This window comes from Zea mays, chromosome 4, assembly GCF_902167145.1.
Source record: "Zea mays cultivar B73 chromosome 4, Zm-B73-REFERENCE-NAM-5.0, whole genome shotgun sequence".
Classification (NCBI taxonomy): Eukaryota; Viridiplantae; Streptophyta; class Magnoliopsida; order Poales; family Poaceae; genus Zea; species Zea mays.
In genome coordinates, this window is record NC_050099.1 from 17,272,899 (window position 1) to 17,298,784 (window position 25,886).

General features: G+C 44.4%; 2 protein-coding genes across 2 annotated transcripts; both read left to right on the top strand.

Annotated features, from left to right (window-relative positions):
• Positions 1–307: 307 nt before the first annotated feature.
• LOC100276325 (uncharacterized) lies at positions 308–9,420 on the top strand. Its single transcript, NM_001150139.2, has 3 exons — positions 308–577; positions 7,295–7,432; positions 8,910–9,420. Exons 1-3 carry the CDS (start codon positions 467–469, stop codon positions 9,087–9,089), a joined length of 429 nt encoding a protein of 142 aa, NP_001143611.1. The 5' UTR covers positions 308–466; the 3' UTR covers positions 9,090–9,420.
• Positions 9,421–11,941: 2,521 nt separating this feature from the next.
• On the top strand, positions 11,942–13,625 carry LOC103652892 (uncharacterized). The gene is made up of 2 exons (XM_020551807.1): positions 11,942–12,775; positions 12,874–13,625. Exons 1-2 carry the CDS (start codon positions 12,059–12,061, stop codon positions 13,312–13,314), a joined length of 1,158 nt encoding a protein of 385 aa, XP_020407396.1. The 5' UTR covers positions 11,942–12,058; the 3' UTR covers positions 13,315–13,625.
• The last annotated feature ends 12,261 nt before the right edge of the window (positions 13,626–25,886 follow it).

Genomic DNA, 25,886 nt, shown 5'->3' on the forward strand with positions numbered 1-25,886 from the left:
GTTCTAGTCTATGGACATATAATATTTTATATTTCAAACTTATCTCAATTATCATTTTATCTGCATATACATGACAAAAATATGCATAGAGAAATTAATTTGGTTAAAATAACGTATCACAATTAAATCAAAGGACAATCAATCAACCAAGGACAATAATGTCAATGTAGCCTACAAATTCACTTTTTTTGGAGCTAAGAACACCCTACTAGCCAAACATCCAATCTACGCAGCTCCAACTCCAATTGGAGGTAGTTCAAACAGGACCTTATTGGTGGGTCGGTTTCGGCCCATGAGCTGCATCCGTAAAACCCTAGAACGTGGCCTTAAACCCTCCTCTTCCAACCCCTTTTTCTCTTCCTCACCAAGAAAGAAAAACAGACACACGTCACTGTTCGCCTTGTCCGGTCGTTTCTGCTCCATTCCTCCTCCTGCAAGCCGCAAAGGAATCAGGCGGAGTGGCGCGATGGGAGAGCAGGTCGTGACGGAGCAGATCCAGCGGAAGCTGGAGGAGGTCAACGCTACCGTCCAACAGCACCTCGCGGGTGTCCAGGACCACATCAACTTCACCATGCAGGTAAGAGGGTTCGGGGGTGGTTCTAGGTGTCCCGCCTCGGTTTCCTGTCCTCGGACGACGCTGGCCGCGGCTTGTCCTCGCCGCGCCGTCCCCCATCTCCCCTCCAAACCTCCCACTCCCACCTCCAGCCTCCGGTGCTTCCCCTCGGCAACTTCATCTCCGGACCTCGCCCTTCCTTTCCTGTGTGGACTCGTGGTAGGCTAGTGGCTGCGCGAGGCCAGCGGGTAGCAGGAGAAGGCCAGCCGTCGAGCCTCCCCACCTGTTAACAACCCAGATCGCCGAGCCGCCGCAGCAGGTTCCAGGAACCAGAGAAGGGGAGTGGAGGGAGAAGAACAGTAGTATTAGGGTTCACAATTCTCGACCCCTCTCTCTCAGTGGACATGCTGTTTAAGACTTTAAGTATAATATTACACGGCCTCCGGCCCATCAGTTGATCCAGTCGCGGCCCACGACCCTGGAATTCGGCCTTGGTGCGCGGCGGCCCTTTCCTCCTCCTCTGGCTTCAGTCTTGGTTCCCTGTTCTTCTGAATGTGCCTCATCAGCTATGCTGACATTCCCCTCTCCAAGAGATGGCGGTTGTCCCCAAGCCGCCGCAGTGGGAAAGCGTTGACGGCGCAATGCCACCTCGTCCTCCCATGTATCAAGGGCTTCATCACAGTTGGACCAGCGCCCCTTCACTTGAGCAACATGATGGCCGCCGCGTGAGACTGAGCGCCGCACGAGCACTAGTACAGGAACCTGGACATCAACGTGAACATGAGGTAAAGATTGACTGACGAGATCAATAGATTTCACACTGGGTTTGAGCTGTGAGACATGGAAAATAGGGTGAATTGACGAAGATGGAGGTAACTCAAGTTTGTATGCCACACTTCCAATCCGTTGCAGTATTCTATATGGGCCAAAGTACTTGAAGGAAAGCTTGTGGTTGGCACATGCTGCAACTGAGCTCTGGACATATGGTTGGAGCTTAAGATAAACCATGTCACCGACCGAATAAACACGATCAGTCCGGTTCTTGTCAGCTTGGGATTTCATGCGCTGCTGGGCGCGAAGCAAGTGCTGGCGAACAATTTGTGTCATGAGCTGGCGGTGTGATAACCATTCCTGAAGATCGGCATGAGGAATGGCGTCCGAGGCGGAAACTCCCAGACTGCGAGGGGAACGCCCATATAAGACTTCAAACGGTGAAGTGCCCAGGGAAGAATGTAATGAAGTGTTGTACCAATATTCCGCCAGCGGCAGCCATTTACGCCAGTGATGTGGGTGAGAACTCACAAAACAACGAAGGAATGTTTCCAAACATTGATTAACCCGTTCGGTCTGGCCATCCGACTGTGGGTGATAGGACGAACTCATTCGTAGCATGGTGCCAGACAACCGGAATAGCTCCTTCCAGAATGTACTTGTAAAAATTATGTCACGGTCCGAGACGATGGCTTCTGGTAGACCATGTAAGCGGTATACAAAATCCATGAACAGTTGGGCGATTTTCAGAGCAGTAAAGGGATGCGCCAATGCAAGGAAATGTGCGAATTTAGAAAATTTGTCGACGACTACCAGGATGCAGTCATATCTCCCAGATTTAGGCAGTCCCTCAATAAAGTCCATCGAAATCACTTGCCACGCATGAGAAGGGACCTGAAGGGGTTGCAACAGTCCTGGATACTTGGACCTGTCTGGTTTGGCACGTGCGCAGACATCACATGAGCGAACGAAATTGCGAATTGTGGATTTCATAGCCTGCCAAGCAAACAATTGTTTCACTCGACGATATGTAACTGGAAACCCTGAATGCCCCCCATGGCGCTGTTGTGCAGAGCAGCAATGACTTTGGTCTGAAGGGATGGACTGTGACCCAACCAAATACGGTCCTTATATCGGATGATGCTGTTTGAAAGAGTATAATGACCGGTATCAGATGAACCAGCAGATAACTCGGTAAGCAATTGAATGGCTTTAGGGTCTTGATTGTAACTGGAAATAATGTCTGATAACCACTGCGGTGTGCTAACTGAAATAGCATTGCAGTCCAGGGAAGTGTGAGGACGTCGGCCACTCGGTTGGTCGATCCTTGCTTGTAAACTATTTGGTATTGAAGACCTAACAGTTTGGTAAATACCTTCTGTTGCCAGGGTGTCTTTAGATGTTGTTCATTGAGCTGTATCAGACTTTTTTGTTCTGTAAAAATCTGAAATATGCCATGTTGCAGATAAGACCTCCAGTGGTCGACGGCTAGTAAAATTGCAAGGTACTCCTTCTCATATGCTGACAGGCCCATGTTCTTGATGCCCAATGGTTTGCTGACGTAAGCTAGAGGGTGTCCATCTTGCAACAGGACGGCTCCAACACTCGACCCGGATGCATCTGTCTCGATGGCGAAAGGATGAGTAAAATTTGGTAGTGCTAAAACTGGTGCCGATGAAAGGGCAGTTTTCAGCAGAGAAAAAGCCAAAGTGTGTTCATCAGTCCATACAAAGATAGTATGTTTCTTCAATAGATTGGTTAGGGGTTTGGCGATTATACCGAAGTTCTTGACAAACTTACGGTAGTATCCTGCCAAACCGAGGAACCCACGTAACTCCTTTGCATTCTGAGGTGTTGGCCAAGAAGATACTGCCTCCACTTTGGTTGGGTCCGTAGATACACCATCCTTGCTGATCACATGACCCAAGTATGCGATTTTCTGTTTTGCAAAGGAGCACTTAGACAGTTTAACCTGCCAATGGTCCTGGCGTAACAGCTGCAATACCCAATCTAGGTGCAGAAGGTGGTTGTCCCATGTATCACTGTACACTAAAATATCATCGAAGAACACCAACGCACATTTTCTGAGAAGGGGTTTCAGAGTGCTGTTCATTGCGCCCTGAAAGGTAGCAGGCGCACCAGTAAGACCAAATGCCATCACACAAAACTCGAAGTGGCCATGATGTGTCTGGAATGTCGTTTTGTGCTGATCTCGTGGGTCCATCCGGATTTGGTGAAACCCAGCTCGAAGATCCAAGGTTGAGAACCAAGCTGCTCCAAAGAGTTCATCCATAATGGGTACTGGAAATTTAGCCTTAGTTGTGAGTGCGTTCAGATGGCGATAGTCCACACAAAAACGATAGGAATTGTCCTTCTTGACCAAAATAACAGAAGAGGAAAAGGGGCTTTTGCTGTGTTGAATAAGGCCTGAGCTGAGCATGTCACCGATCTGCTTCTCAATTTCTGTTTTAAGAGCAGGAGCATAACGGTATGGTCTCATTTGCATCGGCCTAGCCCCAGGTATCAAAGGAATCCGGTGATCACAATCCCTGACAGGAGGAAGACCTTGCGGCACCTCAAACACTGATGAATAGCGATCCAACAAGGACTGTAATTCTGGTGGAAGCGATTGGATGATATGTTGGTCAGTGTCTGGAAGCTGTGAAAGGCTGCACAATTGAACCAGAGCACCCTGTCCATCTGAAGCTTGTACGCCATATAACTTGACTAGAGAAGAACCACAGTTAGAGACAACCATTTATCTGCCCAATGGACCCACATCAGGCTATGTTCTGATAACCAATCCATGCCAATGATCATGTCAAATGGTTGAAGGTCGAGAATCTTTAGGGTGGAAGTAAATCGGTGGCCTTGAATGGACCATTCGGCATTGGTCAGTTCAGCACAACAAGACAGCTTAGACCCATTAGCAACTTGGACCAATAATGGCTGACAGCTGCAACATTGGTACATGAGGTACTATGGATGAACTGATAAATGAAATGGAACTGCTTGAATCCAATAAGATAAGGACATATAGCTCCCCGATCTCTCCCACGAACCTCATAGACTTGGACTGGCTATCATCCCTGGACAAGGACTGACATAAATGCAGGCAATTAAGAGTTTCTGACTGATCAGCTTTAGACATGTTGTCTTCATGCGGTAGCTGGAATTGTTGCCACAGTTCTTCCACCATGTGTAACTGCACTGTGTCCGGACATTGGTGACCTCGAGAATATGCCAAGCCACATTTGTAACAAAGACCCTTAGCCTTACTGTAAGCATATACTGAAGACAAACAGTCGGGTTGAGCAGTTGCTGGAGTCTTAACGTCATGGTGAGTGGGTGGGATCCCTGTTGGTGGAGGCAATGGCATGGGAACCCTCTGAGACGTCTTGGAATATGATCTGGAGTCGAATTTGCTAAATTCCCTTGGCTTGGTTGTCGCCCCAATTTCATCCTACAATTGGGCAAGAACATAGGCAGTATCCATATCTTTGGGACGTTGAATCATAACAATGGACTTAATATCATGGCGTAGACCATCTAAGAAACACATAATATAATATAATGGGTCGGACATTGGTTGGTAACTGTTTAGCTGGTCTACCAATTGAGCGAATTGGTCTATATACTCAGCCACCGATCCAAGCTGTTTGATGTGAAACAGCTGTCTGATCAAGATGGCATGCTGGTCTTTCCCGAAACGCTCTCGGAGCAAAAACCCAAACTTTGACCATGATATGTGGGGTAGCTTATGTTCAACAGATTGAAGCCATCGAGATGCGGCGCCAGAAAAATGCATCGTAGCTACCTTAATCCAAACTCTAGGATGGACCTCATACATAGCAAAATAATTCTCACAGTGGGTTTGCCAAAGCTTGGGGTTATCACCATCGAAAGGAGGAAAAGACACACGGGGCAGCTGACCAACTCTGAACTAGGATGAAAACCATGAGATCGTTGACCACTGCTAACGGAATTTGGGTTGATGTGCTGAAATGGGGGGTGAAACAAGAATTCGGGCGTACTGTTGTGTGGGAGGTGGGTTTGGGCGTAGACACGCCCAAAGCCAGACTCCCGACGTTGGTGTTCGACGCGGTGCCCCATTGGGCCATCGGCCTTGCCAGTGGCAGGTGGTGGACGTCCCCCGACCGATTGGTAGGACCCCAGCAAGCCGGCCGCGTGGAGGAACGAAGTTGTCGGGGACGGAGGAGGTGGAGCGCGTTGCTTGGTGAGGTCCTGTCGCACCAGATTCATGGTGTACTTGAGGTCGTCCACCGATGCTTCCATGTATGGGTGCCAGGAATCGAACGCCGCAGTGGCGGACTCCAACGCCCCACCCGGGATGCGGCCGCCGCCTCCACCGCATCGAGGCACTCGACGGTCGCGGCAACGTGGGAATCGATCTCCGACCGCAGTGTAGCAGCAAAGGAATTGGACACAGTTGTCTCCAATTGCTGGATCGACGAGGTGTTCCGAGTGACGGACGCATCCAGCGACCGCCAGCGCGCATCCTGCGCAGCTAGGCGCTCGCTGATTTCGCGGAGGATCTTGGACTGCTTGTCGATGGCGAGCTTGAGGTTCGGCTCCATGGCCCCCAAGTGCTTGGCGCGGCGCGTGAAGTAGGATTTCTCCAGCCCAGAGACCGATGTCTCCGATACCAATTTGTTAACAACCCAGATCGCCGAGCCGCCGCAGCAGGTTCTAGGAACCAGAGAAGGGGAGTGGAGGACTGGAGGGAGAAGAAGAACAGTAGTATTAGGGTTCACAATTCTCGACCCCTTTCTCTCTCTCAGCGGCCCACGATCCTGGAATTCGGCCTTCGTGCGCGGCGGCACTTTCCTCCTCCGGCTTCAGTCTTGGTTCCATGTTCTTCTGAATGTGCCTCGTCAGCTATGCTGACACCACCCCAACCAGTCCTCTCGCGCTCGCCCGCCAGAGCACAGAGGCTAGTTGGGGGATTTTTTGTGATTGCCTTGGTGTTTGCCGAAAATCACACTTAGGTTGTCTAAGCTTTGTTTCGATCATTTCGTGTTTTGTAAATTATATGGATCGGAAAACAAATCTTCTTGGGGTAAACTAGAAATCATCTTCAGTCTTTGCATACACCACTTATTTGTCAAATTACCGATAGAATATAATTGTTATATGTGATGTATTAGTATAAATTTGCTATACATATGTCTAGACCGAGTTTTGTAGACAATTGGTCCGCCCTACCTGAAATTTTCAGGCTGGGTCTGCCACTGGTTGTAGTGTTGGGGAGGGCGGACTCGCGGAGCAAGATAGCTGCAGTTGCTTGGTTGGCTTTGTAATCTTGGATTGGTAGAGTTGAGCTTTGGTTGGATTTTGGGTGGATTAAAATAGCTGCGGTTGCCTGGTAGGCTTCGCAATCTTTTAATTTGGTCGGATTTCGGGGTTTCGAATTCTAACAGGGAATGTGGGGTGGAGGAAGGCGATAGATAATCTTACTCCTGTGGTTGAAATTTATCTAATTCTTTTGATGTTACCGATGGGGGTACTGACCCATTAATCTTGTACGAAGTATTAGAGGTTCTTGGTTGTGCGAGTCTTGGGTACTTTATTTTGTTCTGATGCAATTACAAGTCCTGAGTAAGTTTATTTGATAGTGTGCAAATTTGGTGGGTGTTGCTGCAGGACATAGGAATGTTGGAAGAGCAGCATTGCACTAGTGGTCAATAAATGCTAATTTTTGAGATATGTGAATATAATTTTTGGTGCATGTTTTTCCATCCATCTCTTAGAAATCTGCTAGTGTCAGCTTTGTTTTGTACTAATACCTAGTAGTAACCATCCACCCCAGGAATTGCTCAGTATTATGTTTATTTACTTAGCACAATTTCTGGATATGAGAGTGTTGTCGACGGGACGCCTTCCTGGGCAAGCAGTACCAGCGCCGGCAGCAGTAGTTTGAATTTCTGTTTTATTTTGATTTATTTTCAGCAAGCATACTTCAAGTGCGCATATGGTTGCTTTGATCGGCGCCATACTCAGGAAGCGATCAGCAACTGTGTGGAGAATTGTAGTGTGCCTGTCCTTGCTGCCAACAATATTTTTGAGAGTGAGATGGCCAAGTTTCAGGTACTTCTAACTTCTAATTTCCTGCGTTACAAGTATCATTTTTCCCAAATAGAACGTAGTATCAGGCTTTTCTTTGTTCGTTTTTTTAGTAACTTAATCCCTTTGTGGCTTTGTGCTTGTGTTGAAATTATGATTGACTATCTTTTGATGCAGTGAAGTTAATTGTTTCTTAGCTGTAACTTTTTACTACAGAATCTTTCTGACTTTAAGTTACTAAAATTTGATTTATGTCCTCCATTTTGCTCTGATTTTATTGATGTTTGCAGCAACTCTAATGCTGTGTGTAAATGGACTATTTTCCAAGTGTATGCATGATAGTTTCAATGTTGTTCAGTCACCAGCCCTAATACCTCAACAATCATGATGTATGTTGTTGGTTCGCTGTGATGGTGTACTTGTTTCATGCAATCAACCATGTATGCAATCACTTGTCATATGGAAGTCCTATTCCTAGAAGATAATTTAGGATTAATAAGCAGCATATTTGTTGCTATAGTTATTTTTGTTCGATGAATATGCTTTAATGGTCTCAATGGTACAAGTAGGAGTTTTATAAGGTTCTCCCCTGCAGCAATTTAGTTTTTGCTTCATCCTTATGTACATTGTACTTCTGACATACAATCTGAGAACCTTCCTTCACTTCACCTGTTCTGTTGAGGTTCACATCATCACATGTCAACAGTTCTGACATACAATAGGGCATGTTTCCCACCTGGTTATTTATCGTAAAATAATTATTAGTATTTATTAGTGGTTGTCATTGTTGTTGAAGATGGTTCTCTCAAGTGTCTGGAATCATGTACAGACACAATCTTGTCACTTTGAACAGAAAACTATACCCTTTGTAGGCTAACAACTACTTTAGTCCAACCCCAATAAAACAAGGTTCCTTTGAATTTTTCATCTTGTTTTATTCAACTTTGAACAGAAAACTATACCCTTTGTAGGTTGGACTAAAGTAGTTGTTTGCCTACAAAGGGTATAGTTTTCTGTTCAAAGTTGAATAAAACAAGATGAAAAATTCAAGTTTTTTTAACAGAAAACTATACCGGCTTGTCTTATTCATCTTTGTTTTTGCGAAATAATGAAAAATTCAAACCATATTTAAAGTACTACATTCGTTCTCGAATATTTGTCGCCGGCTAGTTCAGTTTTGAACTAAAACGTGACAAATAAAAAAGAACGGAGGGAGTATATTATATGCTAAATGATATAACAATAAAAATCAATAATGATTATGAAAATTTTTGAATAAGACGAACTGATCAAATTTGGTGTAAAAAAGTCAAACGAATTATAAATTGAAACACATGAATATTGTAGCTGCCTAACTGTAATTCATCTCCTAGTAGGTTCATATTCATAGGAACCTTGTTTTGGCCTATTGCTATTTTAGTGTTTAGATTATGCATGTATTTCTCAGCATAAACTAGCATGCCACCTATATATATCTTTGTTACATTGCCCCTTGCTTTAGGGAATGTTGAACCGGTCATTGAGGGTCTGTCAAGATAAGTTTGAAGCTGCCAATCTCCAGAAGTTGAAATCAGATGCAACTCGGGAACTGGAATCCTGTGTCAACAGATCTATTGATGACAGCCTCAGGGTCCTTCCGCATGTGGTGGATCAGATCAAGTCCACCCTCAAAATCAATTAGAGGCACTATTACTTTTAGCAAATGAACCAGATATAGTTGAGAATGTTTCATATTCACATTCGCTGCATAACTCCACATTTTCAGAGCTCTTACCGATATTGATAGAACATGATCACCCTATCGTAGTTTTTTGGATTCTGCTCTTACCACCTAGTCCTGGCATGTCAACAGCGTCGACATTTTGAACTCTACTGAGAACACAGCTTAGGCATTGAAAGGCTGGATGAACTTGTTGTGCTACATGTACAAGAATACTCTTACGTCTTGTGATTTTTTACGTTGCTGTAAAGTACAAATTGTATGTTGCGACGAGACGATAAAATGCAAAAAATCATACAGACAAGTAATAAAGAAAACATGCGTATAAAAACAACACTACCATTAAAACAATAATGCAATAAAATAAAGAATAATTAGGGTAAAAGAAAACATACTGGTCAACAGCATAACGATTGCAGTCTCTACAACAAGCTAGAGGTTGTCTGGACAAACACAAATGTTTGGTGTCCTCACTCACCATTAACTCACTAAAAAAAATCACCTACACTTCTGTGGACGCATTACATTGCCAGCCAGCCGGATGTAGTCCCTATGGTTACTACTATTAAAAGTGAAGGAGGCTCCACAGGTCCTCAGACTGTCTTCAACGCATGCCCCCACACGCCCTCTCCCCTATTACTGTTGCTGGGATAGGGGCTACAGTACCCCTCTATCCCCTTCATCGCGTTCCTCCTCCTCCTCTTCCCTCCCGATTTCTTCTCTCTCCCGCTAAATGGATGGCGACGCTACGGCGGAGAAGTTTCTCGCAGCCGCTTCCTTCCTGGACAAGAGCGCGCGCTCGGAATACTCCGAGGAAGACGCCCGAGGCGATCCGCGGGCGACCGAACCGCCGCCGGAGAAGGTACGCGTCGATCCGTCGTCGCCCGCGAAGCGTTTGTCTTCCTCCGGCCGACGAGCAGCAGTGGGGCTCGTCCACGCGACTCCGCCCCTAACCTTCGCGGACCGGCGACCCGGCCGATCCGTGCGAAGACGCCGGCGCCGTTCGTCGCTGTCCGCCGGAACGTTTGGGTTGGGGTCGAGGTCGAAGGGAGGTCATCCATTCACGGACAGATCTACGCTCAGCCGATCTGCGTCTTTCGAGGTACAAGGTCCAAGGTACGCTTCGTCGCATCGCCTTCGTCTACACCTCGGATTCATCCGGGTTCCTTGCAAACCGTACCTAGGGTTACCACTAGGGTTTACTTGTACTTTACCTTGTTTCTGCGCTACGATTTATGTGTTCATCGCCTACTTTGACTAGTTAGGGTTGCGGTTATGTCCGACATCCGATGCGACAATTGTTTATGTACAAGAACCAAGTTTGATATTGTGGTACACATAGATCTGAACCTGTCCTCAATCACGTATTGCTAACTGATCCGTGCTTATGAATTAAAAAATTGATGCTTCCTTACTATGGTACAAACGAAACAACATTGAGACTTGAGTGTCATTTGCATAATCCTCATCCTCGTTTACTCATGTTTGTGACTCCACCATTTTCTCTTTTGCGAATTGATTTGCAGTCATGTGGATTGAATGTTTTTTGTTGAATGTTGCTGGTAGAGATATCCATGTTAATGTTCCTAGTATAAGAACTAAGTACCAGTGCCGTTCAATTCCCCAACACAACCCCTTGTTCCTTCCATATTGATTACTTGAAATTGGTGTTAGTTCCTCTGTCTAAGAATTGGACATCTCACCCTTCAATTTTGAGTAGTCTTTCCTTACATGACCAACTGTTGCATGCAACTAACGAAACCTTTACTTATTATGCAGCTTGATAAAATAATTTGATTATTTGACGTCCTCTTCAACTAATTGAGGTTCTAACTCCTTTTTCGCTATAGTACATTGTTTTTTATGAATTGCATAAGTCTGTCTCCATGTTTTCTGTCTGTGCTTTCATGTGTTCTGTGCAGCTGTAGCTTATTATTTGCAACCATCTCACGTACCAAAGCCACGATACATGTGTACAAATACTTTACCAGTGCATACAAAAACAACCAACAGTTGTTTGCTAACTGCCATGAGCACATTAGTTTCTTAAATTCAAATATTACTTTTTTATATTGCAACCCACAGATGTTTCCTAAGTGCCATGAACACTTTAATTTCACCAATTAGGAACAAGACTGCCCCTAATTTTTTCATGTTGCCACCTTGTCTAGCCAAGGAGGTACTGGTTGAGTATACGAATCAAGATGAGCAGCCATGATGCCAAAGTGCTGCAACACTTGGTCCTCAATCTTGCATCCTCAGTGGAAACTGGTGCTTTCAATATTAGAAGCTTTCTAGAAGAGGCTTTCCGGCATTTGGGTGACGAGCATTACCTTCTCAATGCTCTACTTGCAATTCGAAAGGAGGTAGACCAGATGGAGCAGGACGCACTTGAGACCAAAGCAAGGTCTGACCCAGAGAAGGAGAGGATGGAGGAACAAATTAGCCTTGCGGAGCCTGTGAAGCCAGGGCCTAGACAAATTACTTTCACCCCCCTTCCTCCCCAGAACTGTATGAGGCCAGTGACAATGACTCCTACGACTCTGACAGGTCCACTAGGTATAGCATTTGGAACCTGTAATTGTGGTACGTAGACTACGGTGTTACTGGTAGTAAGGCATCGAAATGAAATAAGGACTTGTGTCTTATGTATGTGATGCATGGGTGACCGATGTACGAATGCTCCTACCTTATGTTTACTTTGTATGAACCTTATGTGCAATGGTTCATCCTTATGTGTTCCTTCTCTATGAGTCTTATGTGGAATGCTTAATCGTTACGTTGGTTTCGTATGAACCTTTTTGTCCAATGCGTCATCATTGTGTTCCTTTGCTATGAACCTTTATGTGCAATGCATTACAGTTCATACTTTACAGTTCAAGTCTGTTCTGTGTTGTCCAAATTAATGTATTCCTGTATTTCATTCCAGAATGGCTGACAACAACTCAAACACACCTTTTCGACCTACTGGTGCCAGCCCCAATTCAGGTAACCAGTCTTTCCCCCCACCCATGTGGGATCCTCAGATGTGGCAGGGCCAAGGTTTGGACCCAACCCATCCTTCTACATTTACTACTCCTACAAACCATATGAGTAATCCTACCTGGTCCCAGGGAGCTAATGACCCATCTACATATACCTTTCGTAGTCCATGGAACCCATTTTTTGGTATGATCAATCCTGGGGGTCCTCCACTACAACCATCATTCAGTCAACCCCAGTTTGCACCACCCATTCCATGTCCACAGGTTTCTACCCATGTTCCCAACCAGACTGACCCAATTACTTTTGAATCCGAAGCAGAACATAGTGTCCAGGAAGTTAACAGCCCAACCAAACCTTCAGACACACCTTTCACATTTAGAAGGACAAAGGAACAGAACTTCAAACCTGCTGAAGACCTGTTGCTTTGCAAAACATGGCTAGAGATTAGTAGTGACCCAGTAATTAGCACAGGCCAGAGAAAGGAGGGGTTATGGGCTAGAATTGAGAAAAGGTATAATGAACTTAGAGGTGAGTTTCCAATGAGACTTAATAGGGCCCTGAGCAGCAGGTGGGACAAAATCAGAGCTGAAACAGGCAAATTTGCTGGATTCTACGCTAGAGTCTTAAGGGAAAACCAGAGTGGCCTCACAGATAACGACAAGGTACACTTATATTAATTTGTAATACTTTATGTATGGTCATGGTTTATGTGAACTTACTATTATTCATGCACTTACAAGTGGTTATACATATTGTGTAGACTTCAAAAGCAGCAACTTTGTATGCAACATCACAGAAAAAGCCATTTCATTTCATGCACTGCTGGACGCGCCTGAAAGACGAACCCAAATGGGATGCCATGGTTCATGGCAGCCCATGGAGAGGCAATGCGGGGACCGAGCTTGTTCGTAGTCTAACACCTACAGGTTCTGTGAATGAAGTGGAATCTGATGAAGGTGGTTCGAAAGGCAAGAGACCATTAGGACGTGACTCGACGAAAGCATCCAGGAAGAAGGCAATGTCCAGTTCATCCCAGTCTACTGACTACCTCTCAAGAATCCATGACATTCAAATAGCAAGATTGAAGCAAAGTGAAGAAAAATCAGACCTCAAACAACAAAACATTGAGTTCATGAAGGAAGTTGAACTGAAGAAGTTGGAGGTTCAGTCCAAGGAAATAGAAGTGCAGGAAAAAAATTGATGATGGAAGACAGGAAGCAAAAGGATGAAGAGCTGAACAAACTTTATGCCATGGATATGGATGCTTTACCAGAAGAGTTGAGAGCTGTATACATGGCGAGGAGAAAAGGTTTAATTGATTTTTTCATCAACAATCCTATCTGAAGAGTACTTATTTATTTCATAAGGTGTTGCTCACCTGTGTATCGGCGTACCCTTGCCATGTGTGTTTGCACTTTATACAATTTCGAGTAGTCTGAACATTTCCTTACTATTTTGAGAACATGAGCATGGTTTTTGAACATTGTTTATTGTAATAATATTGATATTCATAATAACGTTGTTGTCATACATGACTCAACGATTGGCAACATATGCAAATTATTTGTAGCAGATGCATTACAGAGGACAATTACCATGACTTCTTCACTGACGCCCAAGATACATGACTTCCATTGCTACAACTACTTCTACTTAGTTCATAAATGAAATATAACAACATTGTTGAACCACATAATACGGATGAAGACCTTCAACCCATCGACCCTCTACGTGCCCAAAGGTGTTCTATCAGGTTGTGCTGCAAAGACAAGTATGTGGTCTGAGATGTCATGTCCTGGTCGGGGTCGTTGGGTAATTCAGAACGGATATGATTGTTTAGCCACTCGTTGCGGACCTCAGGAATATTGTTACAAACTTCGGGGGGACCTGTGGGGCCAACGAAATCCAGATTTGTTGCACCATCACCTTCGTCCTCGACAATCATGTTGTGCATAATAATACAAGCAGTCATCATCTCTGCGAGGTGATTACGATCCCAACCATAAGCAGGCCCACGTAGAACTGCCCACCTCGCCTGCAAAACCCCAAATGCTCGCTCTATGTCCTTTCGACAACTCTCCTACTTGGTTGTGAAGTGAACCTTTTTTTCCTCAAAAGCGTGACGAATTGCTTTTACAAAGGTAGGCCAATTGGGATATATACCATCGGCTAAGTAGTATCCAAAATTGTATGTGGTACCGTTAATAGTGAAGTGCACTGGTGGCATCGTCCCATTACGTAACGGATCAAACACTGGTGATCGATGAAGGACGTTGAGATCATTGTTAGTACCAGGCATTCCAAAGAAGGCATGCCAAATCCACAGGTCATACCCTGCGACTGCCTCTAGTATCATTGTTGGCCTCGAATTGCGCCCACAAAACTGTCCGCGCCATGCAGTAGGACAGTTGCGCCATTCCCAATGCATACAGTCGATGGAGCCTAGCATACCCGGAAACCCCCTGTCCGTGTTAACACTAAGTATGCGAGCAATGTCGTCGTGGTTAGGGATACAGAGGTATCGTTCGCTAAAGGAAGATATGATTGCGCGACAGAAACGGATAAGGCAGTCCCTAGCCGTAGTCTGTCCAATCTGTATGTACTCATCGACCGCATCGCTTGGTAACCCGTACGCAAGGATACGCAAAGCAGCACAAACTTTTTGCAATGGACCAAGACCTGCTAAACCAGTTGCATCACATCTTACTGTGAAGTAATCGTCTTCTCGTTGAACGGCACTGTTGGGGACCTTCGGCGTCCGAAGGTCCTCAAAAACATGATTTAATAGTGTTTCTGGAGTATAATGTGCAAACAGGTATCTTCGGACTCGAATCGGTATCACAGAGGGAGAAGCTCAAAGCATACGAAGGTTGATACAGCACCGAAGCTGTGAGCAGAAAAGCTTCGGCATGGTGGCAGGAAAGGAAACCGACTTAAAGATGAAAAGGCTATTCGGACCTCGATGGATTACTATAGAGTTATTGTCAGATGTAAAGGGCATAAATGTAATTTTGTAAGGGCTGTGTCCCGTGTCTATAAATAGGTGAACAGTATCCCCGTATTGTTCACGCTGACTTGGCATTCGCTTTTTGCGTCACGCTTGTACAATCCTTTCCTTCCGATTGAAGGTACACTTGTTGTTCAATAATATTTTTGTTTATGTTAAATAATAATAAATGATTGTTCATGTTTTCCTTTACATTCTTCATATTTCATCCTTCGTCATTATTTGATTAATTTATGAAGGTATGTCCTTCATAACCTTCGTCCGCAAGGCACTATGTCCTAAGGGAAATAGTGCTTCGGAGGACGAAGGGCATTAACGATTAACATTTTTTATGTTGCCTTGTTCTTAAACTCTTAGTACTTGAGAACAAGTCCCCAACATTGGCGCCCACCTCCGGTGAACTCACTTCCATTTCTTGAGCTTTGAATACCTTCGGCGAGCGTCACCTTCGTCATGCCGCCGAAGAAGGCTTCAACAACAGGAGCTGGCACACTGCAGTCGCTGGATCCCAATCAGGATGTTATTTCTCTTAGAGAAGCCCGAAGCCAGAAAAGGAAGGCTGTCAGTCCAACACCTCCGGATGATGATCTTGATCAGGAAATTCAAAATTTGGAGATCCTTCAGCAACAAGTTCAGCGCAGGAAGGAAAAGATGGCTCGTCTAGCTGATCTTCAGAGACAGATAGATGAAGCTTCGGAAGAGGTCCGTCATTTCGTTCAAGACGATCAAACCCGAAGGCCTCCACGCAGAGAGCTTCATCAGGAAGATTTCCGCAATGAGGACGACTGGTATGAAGATCTCCATCATGGAAACTTTGCTTTTGATGATGCCTCTCCTCTTTCAACAGAATTGCAGGCTACACCTTGGCCACAGACTTACAAGCCACCCCAGCTTCCCATATATGACGGTCACTCAGACCCGAAGCAATTCCTAATGAGCTACGAGGCAACAATATCTTCATACGGTGGCAATACGGCAGTCATGGCAAAATCCTTCGTCATGGCCGTCAGAAGTGTTGCTCAGACCTGGTACTCTTCTCTTCGGCCAGGGACAATCACTTCTTGGCAGAAACTGAAGGATATGCTCATAACTAGTTTCCAAGGGTTTCAAACAAAGCCGGTCACTGCTCAGGCCCTTTTCCAATGCACCCAGGACCACGAAGAATACCTTCAGGCATATGTCCGAAGGTTTCTGCGTTTAAGGGCACAGGCGCCGACAGTGCCCAATGAGATTGTCATTGAGGCCATGATCAAGGGGCTTCGGCCAGGGCCATCAGCACAGTATTTTGCCAGGAAGCCACCACAAACGCTGGAGAAGCTGCTCCAGAAGATGGATGAATATATTCGAGCTGACAATGATTTTCGCCAAAGAAGGGAGGAGGCCTTCAGATTTTCTGAGATGACCAGGGGCTTCGGAGGAAGATTCTATCCGAGGCATGTCAGATCAATTCATAATTCCAATCAAAATGATGATAAGGGGAGCCAGCAGCAAAAGCCACAGTACTCCTCACAGGCTTCGGGGCAACAGCAAAGCTCCTTCCGACCACCAGCTCCAAGAGGCAGAGGCGCCAGGGGCTTCGGCGGAAGATTCGGGGATCAACCCAGAAGAATATTTTGCTTATTCTGTGGTGAAAACAAAGGTCATACTACCAGGATGTGCCATGTTACCATTCAGAAGCAAAAAGAGATAGCCGAAGCTGCCGCGCAACAGGCTCAACCGAAGCAGGTCATGCATACAGCTTCGTATCATTCGCCCTACATCCCAGAATATGTGGGCAACCATCCTGCAGTCTCTGCTGCTTCGGCAAGTCAGCCTTCAGCTTCCTGGCAACAGCCTCCGCCTCCACCTCCGTTGCAACAAGGCCAGCAGCCAGAAGGGAGCCAATATGCTCCACATCAAAGGGACTTCAGAGAACAGTCCGAAGCTCGCACGGTCAACAGCACCGTGCCAGAATCAAAACACATCTATTGACAAATATCCTACCTTAATAGCAATCTTTTTCATTCAGTTTTATTTTCTGTAATAAAGGACATTGTTTAGGTTTCATGTAATTAGTTTCGTTGATTCTTACAAGAAAAATATGTTTTCTTCACAGGTTTGTGATAATAAAAAGGACCTTCGGACTATCGAAAATCCTTCGAAGCAACAAAAAGTCGTTCTAAGGAACGCAGAGTAAGTCTGACGAAGTCACAAAAAGTCGTTCCGAAGGGAGCGCAGTGTAAGTTTTCTGCTCCAAAGTCGTTCCAAAAGGAATGCAGAGCATACAGCGAAAAGTCAACGCTGATACCGCCTAAGTAAAAGGCGAAGAAGCTCCAAAGACGTTCCTAAGGGAATGCAGAGCTTATACCGCCTAAGTGAAAGGCGAAGAAGTTCCAAAGACGTTCCTAAGGGGATGCAGAACTTACAGCGAAAAATAAACGCTGATTCCGCTGAAGTAAAAGGCGAAGAAGCTCCTAAGGGAGGCTTATAATGAAAAAGTCAGTATTGATACAAAAGATTGTGCCCCATTGCAGGAATGTGCGCATCTTCGGCACAAAATATCATTTTGCATAACATAACATCATCACATCATTTTGCATAGCATAATCATCATACATCATGTTGCATGTGGCACAAGAAGGGGGCATGTTATCGATCTTCGGAAAATGCTTTGAAAAAGGGCAAATCATGCCAAGATACAGGGAGAAACAATATTGATCTTCGAGGTATAGCTTCGGAGATTATTTTTATGAAGCTTGGATATTTCTTATCAGAACACTATGGATATTGTCGTGATAAATGATAAATTCTTCTTCACGAAGCATGAAAAGAAGGGAAGGTGTTTTTTCGTCGAAGACTCAAAAATGGTACGTGTTTAAAGTTTCATGCATCGTAAAGAATTGAATCATAAAACAAGTATATTACATACAGGATTACAGAATATTACACAAATCATATATCAAATGTTTTTTGCAATAGCACTTAGTCTTCCCTAAGTACTATCTCTGCAGCTTCGTTCAGCAGTCGATCGACAACCTGATCCATGATAGCTTCGGCCATCTTTTTAATTTCGTCGTCAGGCTGAGGGCCCGAAGATGCTTTAGTAGGATCTGAGTGAGGACGGGATATTATTACATCACTATTACAGATCGCGAACGAACTATAAAATTAAAAGTTATAACGCAATGAAAACTATTCGTTAGTACCTATTTGCCCTTCAGGCTCTGCGTTTTTCTCAGCAGCCTCGGCTACTTTTCTAGCCTCATGAATCCCTTTCTCGCTTTTCTGAATGATTTCTTGGGCCATTTCTCTACCACCGTTGTCCCAGATGTCGGTGAAAAATTTTCCCCCAACCGCGCTAGCTTCGGCTGAAGGATCTTTTATATCTTCAGTGGACAAGGTGGCTTCGGACCGCGATAAAATCTTTACATGTTCACATCCTTTCCCCTCCAAAATGGTGGCAATCCCTCTGGCACCAGAAAAAGCGCAGATGTCTCCGCGGCTATTTAAAATTTCTTCAAAGGCCTCCGCCTCATGATTGATCCATTCCAGGGGACCTTCGGGGTTACCTCTTATAAAGTTTTCTTCTTGCGAAAATGCGCCAACGCTGGCGAAGCTAGTTTTTATTTTCTTGACACACTCCATAGATTTGTCGAAGTATTTCTTCTTGGCTGACCGAAGCTCTTTAACAGTTTCTTCTAAATGATTTGCCCATTGGTCGCTGAGTTCTCGCCTTGTTTCTTCAAGTATGCATTCCTCTTTAGCCCTGGCTAATTGTTTACGAAGGTTTTCAATTTCACGCTTCTGAACTTCGGCCTGACCTTTGAAAATAGCTTCGTCTTCTTTTATTTTATTTATTAAGGAATGCAATATTTTGTCTTTTTCGAGACCTTCGTTCCTCAGTTCAATTACTTCGGAACGAAGGTTGCTCAGGGCTATAGTACATCCTTCGTCCTCAGCATCTTTCTGTGCTCTGAGGGCATTGCTGAGTATCAGGCCCTGCAGACAGGAATATGTCTGTGTCAATAGTTTTAAACAAACGAAAAATTTTGAATTCAACAAAAATATAAGAATTCCATTTGTCGCACCTTTAAACTGTTGTAAGCTAGGCTGTCAGCCAGATCGTTCTTTGACAGCACCGAAAGTCCGTCTTCTAAAGTTGGGAATCCGAAGCTTCTGCTCATCTCCCGACAGACAGAAATTTCCTTGCTGTCGGGGAGGCAGTACAAGAAATCTTCTTCTCCACTGCCATTAAATATCAACGCTCCCTTTGGATATTTCAACCTTTGGGCATAGTGTTGGGCCTCTTGTTCTTCTTTTTCTGATAATTTTTTCCCTGAAGCATGACGAAAAATATAATCACGAATTTTGGGGGATGCTTCGGGGGTAACAACACCAGTTTCTTCAGCAAAAGTTGGCTTTGTTATTTTTTCTGCCTCACTTTCCAAGGTTTTTGCCTTGGTGGGCTCTGAGGGCCCAGCTTCGGCTTCAATTTCTTGCTCTGGAGCCGCAGAACCAGAAATTTCAGCTGTTGTTTCAAAAGTAATAGCAGCCTTCTTCGGAGGTGTGCTCGAAGATATGATCGTTTCCAGTACATCTAGCACATTAGCCATTCTTTTTCTCTTCGGAGTTGCAGCTGGCACTTTTTCATTTTTTGATGTCCCAATAATTGCTGAAGGACTCAAAACTTCTGATGTTTTGGAGTCCTCGGTTGCTTCCTTTACCTCTTCCATTTTTTCTGTGAATGGCGCTTCGGCCTTCTCTTTCGTTTCCGGTAACAAAATTTTTGATTGCTCCAATTTTGTCTTCGTTGGTACTTCGGCTGTTTCTGCGACTTCTGGCAGCAAAGTTGACTCGGCTGGTTTTTCAGCTTCGGTGGCCGAAGAAGTCTCTCCGGTAAACTCAGGCACCGAAGCTGGTTCAATATAACGCGGCCGATGCGTAAGAACCTTTATCTTCTTCCTTTTTGGTTCTGGCTCGCTAGGAGCAGCTGCAGTTTCTTCTTTTGCAGAGATTGTATTTTTTCTCTTCTGCCTTCGAATGGGGTAGCAATAGTCAGGGTAGACAAACCCGATGGCATCAAATACCCGATTCAGCCTTTTCTTTTTTCGGCCTCCGAAGGCTGCTGACATTGCAGTATCTTCGGCCTTCGAGTAGGTCCCAAGCAGCTCATCACTTAAATTGTCAATGCTTTTCAACCACTCATCATCTGGCTCAATAAATTTATCTCCAAATTTAAAAGTGTACTTAAACCTGACAAGTCCACCTTCGTCGGCCTCTTTAATGGTTTCTTGTGGCATTTCCCATTTCTCCGCAAGCGGCCACACCCTGAAGGCAATATGCTCTTGTACTAAGTCCCTTGTTCCCATAAAAGAGCAGACAACGCCGAAGGCTCTTTGGCACTCTTCGGCGGCTTCATTCATTTCAACCTTCGGCCTCCGAAGGCCGAAGCTTTGCCAAATAGGACGCATGATTATACCTTTGATGTCTTCTCGTGTTTTCAGATCATTTTTTACATAAAACCACTCTGTCATCCAGCCGCTGGGCCATTTTTTCCGAAAAGTTGGCACGGGGCAGCTTGACCCAGACCGAGAAACAAATTTGTAGCAGCCAAAGTTATTGTGATACTGTTCCTTACCCCAAGGTATTGTCTCGTATGATAATTCGTGAATATTGCAGAAGCTTCTTGCATCAGGCTTCAGACCCTGGCTTCGCACGGCCCACACGAAGATATTCAGCCTTATGATTGCCTCGGGGGTAAGTTGGTGAAGATAGACTTCAAAGATCTTCAGCACTTCCACGACGAAGCTGCTCAAGGGCAATCGCAGCCCAGCCTTCAAAAAGCTTCGGAATACCACGACTTCATTTTCTTCGGGGTCTGGGCAAGTCTTTTCCCCTTCGTCCGCCCTCACAATGGACAGATCCCGGAAATACCTTCCTCTCATATTAACAAGATGATTCTCTTTGATAGTTGATTTACCATAAACTGAATGGCTTGGTCGCCAGGGGCGATCTTCGGAGTCTTCGCCACCGCTGTCCACATCAAAACTGTCACTGTCACCAGTATCTTCAGACAGCCCTTCCAGAATTTCCCTGGTGATCTTTTCTGTGTTGGTCTTCGACATTGCTATAAGAAACCCTAAGTTCTTCTCTTCATCAAGACTCAGCTTCATCTCAGCGGCAGCCTTCTTAGCAGCTTCAGACATCTTCGGAAACACTAAAAAACTGTTTTCAAAGCCGAAGCTTCAAAGCTAAAAGCTTAGCAGATCACAGTGCACAAGAGCTAAAAAATCAGTGAGCAGGAGTGGTTGGCCAGAAAGCGTGCAAAATAAGTTTGCGGTATGGCCGTATTTATACGCTTGATGCGTTGAAAGATGAAAGACCCCACTTGTCATTGAATGTTGCTATTCTAGCAAAGGGAAGGTGTTTTTTTCGGACCTTCGGCATAAAGCCTTCGTTCATATCGCAATCTGAATTTATTATTTCAAACAAATTAATATTGCGAGGGGCTACTGTTGGGGACCTTCGGCGTCCGAAGGTCCTCAAAAACATGATTTAATAGTGTTTCTGGAGTATAATGTGCAAACAGGTATCTTCGGACTCGAATCGGTATCACAGAGGGAGAAGCTCAAAGCATACGAAGGTTGATACAGCACCGAAGCTGTGAGCAGAAAAGCTTCGGCATGGTGGCAGGAAAGGAAACCGACTTAAAGATGAAAAGGCTATTCGGACCTCGATGGATTACTATAGAGTTATTGTCAGATGTAAAGGGCATAAATGTAATTTTGTAAGGGCTGTGTCCCGTGTCTATAAATAGGTGAACAGTATCCCCGTACTGTTCACGCTGACTTGGCATTCGCTTTTTGCGTCACGCTTGTACAATCCTTTCCTTCCGATTGAAGGTACACTTGTTGTTCAATAATATTTTTGTTTATGTTAAATAATAATAAATGATTGTTCATGTTTTCCTTTACATTCTTCATATTTCATCCTTCGTCATTATTTGATTAATTTATGAAGGTATGTCCTTCATAACCTTCGTCCGCAAGGCACTATGTCCTAAGGGAAATAGTGCTTCGGAGGACGAAGGGCATTAACGATTAACATTTTTTATGTTGCCTTGTTCTTAAACTCTTAGTACTTGAGAACAAGTCCCCAACAGGCACGAAGGATACGTAGAAACAAAGGACGTTGCATCCGAAACCTAAAATCGATAACAACGCAAAAAAATAAGAATATGAAGCTCCAAATCAAAGTCAAAACATTACTTAGGAAACGTACCTTCGACGAAATACATGGGATGGATACACTGGATTTGGTCCGAAGTAGTGGTGCTTGATGAGATTTTCTCCAGCAGCGTGGTCCCTATGGATAACACGGCGAGGCAATGAGGAGCGCCTACGACGCGTGCTCGTGTCTCCGAGTACAAGGTGGTCAACATGTTGCCAAAGCAACAAGTTATCGATCTCATCGTCCGAATCATCGGATGACGAAGATAACACTAGGCTTCGCAATGAGTCCATGACGAGCTCAACTAAGACTACGTACTACGTACTTCGGATGGAATGGCGGATGATACAGGAGAGACGACTGTGTAGTTGAGTGGAGCATGGCCGCAGGGGTAGCATATTTATACATGGCTTGGGTGTGTGAAGGAAGCCAGAGGGTCGTGGCTTGCCGTAGAAGCCAGTCGTGTGGTGGAAGCCACTCGTGTCGTGTACGAGAAGAATGCGAATTTCTATTTTTTTTAAACAAAATTCGACCGTATTTATACTAACGTATTAATACTAATTATGAAGTTTGTTAATTAATTGTGGTTCATGTTGCGCCCGTAAACTGTGGAAATAAGAAATAAAAATAAAATTAATATTGGATGGTAGTTGAGTTAGTTGATGATGAAAGTATATAATATTGTTGTTGTGGGGTATAGAGGATTGATATAGGGGGAACCGCTGTAGAGCGTGGAGATATAGGGGGAGAGAGAACGCTGACGTGGCACGTGAGTGAGATATAGAGGGAGAAATTTAGGGGGAACAGTTGAAGACAGTCTCACCAGACCACGACGTCATCTACGCCCCCCTCTGCATCACGCCACGCCGTCATTTCGATCCCCCGCCAGGGCAGCAGGCAAGCAGGTGCCCTTTTCTTCCATTGCCCATGCAAAGTCACTTGCAGTTTTACCTTTTCTCATTCAAGTTCCGATCTTGCGATCTTCATTTGCTTAATGACTTTACTGCCACCTGTTGATGACATCAAGCGTAGTGTTGGTTAACCATTGAATGCTTCTGTTTTCTACAGAAAAATTCCTGGCCTAGAATTTCATTTCGTATAAACAAAATAACTGAAACGAAAAGAAGTGGTTGACTTAGGTTCCGTTTTTTTTATATATTTCTATGCTTAATAAATCGGCTCCAATTTACCTCCCCAGCTCAAGGCCTCAAGTGTCAGGTATGAATGTATGATACATTGAGGTGCTGATTGGTTTGACAATTTAGGGAAGTAATCAGTTTACATTGATATCTGTTACCATAACTTTAAGTTTGGTTGTAATAGGCTGCAATCGATCACGGCGGTATCATGCTTGTTAAAATTCATTAACGCTCCCTTAGCTTCCGGTCGTGATCCAATGCCCCGCTATTTCAGTGCTCACGTGGGCATTGTAACAGATACCAGGAGCATATATTCCCATTAATGTTGCCTCTTTTATGGCTGAAACAAACAGCACCTGAGATTCACGTTTTCATCACATTATTTGGTACTATTGGATCGTTTGTTAGACTGCATGATGTTGTTGGTTATCAGTATGATACTATGATTGTTCCCATACCTGTGTCCATGATATATCAAAGGGTGACCATGGCTTGCCTTTTTCTGTACGCAGGGCCGGGCCAGCATAAATCAGGGCCCTGTACCGATTTTTTTTCTTTGTTAAGAATCGATGATATAGGTTAATCTCCTCTATTAACATACATTAACATGTGAAGGAGTGTAAGTTTTTCCAAATAGACTCAAACATGTTTTCCTTCCTTTGCGTCATTACTTTAAACTATGTGTGTTAGTACTTGATTTCAATTCTCCTAAAAGTATCGAAGATCAAGGCAAGACAAGTTAGATATAAAGACCTTCGTCCTCTCATATAACACTTCTTTGGAGTCCTCTCATATAACACTTCTTTGGAGTGTTAGAATAAAGGATGAAGTTTTTTAGAGAGAAACACAATGAAATAGCATGAAAAAGACAATGTAAAACATTATATGGAACTCATCTCATAGGTCGTAGCATTTAATTCCATTTCTTCTGATATCAAACAAGTTTACAAACATACCTTTGGCTCCTGGATACAAGATGGCACGAAGGTTCTTCGGTGGCTAAGTGGCACGAAGTAATGGACCCTCTAAAGGTACTTTATGTAGGGCATTGTTCACTTATTTATAGGGAAGATGAACCGTCTTTGTACAGAATTACAATCATGCCCCTTAAGGCTTTACAATCACTGTTTACAAATGACATCAGGGTAGTATTGTATTTTCTCCTTTCTCCACTGCTACGTAGGTCTTGGCCTTCGTCATATGAGAGCTTCTCCGCTAGCTGGCATTCGAAACCTTTCTCCTTTCCCGAAGGTATCGACTTTGGCTCGCACCTTCACCTCTTGCGCATATAGGCAAAGCTTCTTTACATGTTCCTTCGGTCGAAGATCAGCTTCATCCATCAATAGAAAAGCACATGAAACACAATTACTTGTGCCGAAATGAAGGTTAAATGGAGACCTTCGGCATGATAGGCCCCCAACAGTAGCCCCTTGCGAAATGAGTTCGTTTCTTCATAACGAGCTTAAATCGCAAAATAGAAAAATTGGGAGGTCTTGTGCCGAAGGTCCAAAAAACACCTTCTCGAAGCTCGTTATGAATACCCTGACTGGTAGGGCCCAGATCTCAGTGGGTACAACGGGTAAGTTAATAATCTACGGGTATAAAAGGAAGCGATACCCGACGGTGTTAGTACGACATTTGCTATCTGCTCTACCTTTGAAGCTTACTTTGATCGCTTTTCCACCTCCAAACCAACCTTAGCTAGTTGAAAGGAAGACTTATTGAAAGTTCCCTATGCCCGGGAATATGATCTGGATGTCGCCTAGAGGGAGGGTGAATAGGCGATTAATAATTATCACTGTAAAAACTGGAAATTCTTACTCTACTCGAAGGATGGATTGCAGTGGAATGAAAGACCCTTCGAGTAGGTTGCAGCGGAATAGAAGTTCCTGTATTAAAATACCCTACACTTAGAAGATAGCTTGAACCACATATAAATATTGAAGTGCAAGTATAAACAGCAAATAAGACAGAGAAACAACGCACATCACAGATCAGAGCACACAGACACATGGATTTATCCCGAGGTTCGGCCAAGCCTGAAATGCTTGCATAGTCCTCGTTGGAGTTAGCCACACCTTGGCTTGGAGTCTATTTCAACTCCTTCCTCTGTTTGCTCAGATCTGTCAGTGCGACAGATAGAGCCTTCCACTATGTTGATATCAGTTACAATGATGTCGTGGCTGCTTACAATCTTCTCGACAACTCTTCGGCAGAGTAACAATGCGCTCAAGATTTTGCTCTAGCTCTCAGCAGCACTTCCCCTCTCTCTAAAGGCTTATAAGTTTGCCTCTACACAAACTAGAGAGATACATAAGAGAGGGAGAGAAAGAATTGATCCAAATGATGTATGGACTTGTTGGTTGCACTTGTGTGCTTGTTGGAGGCGCCTAGGGGTCCCTTTTATAGTCCCAAAGG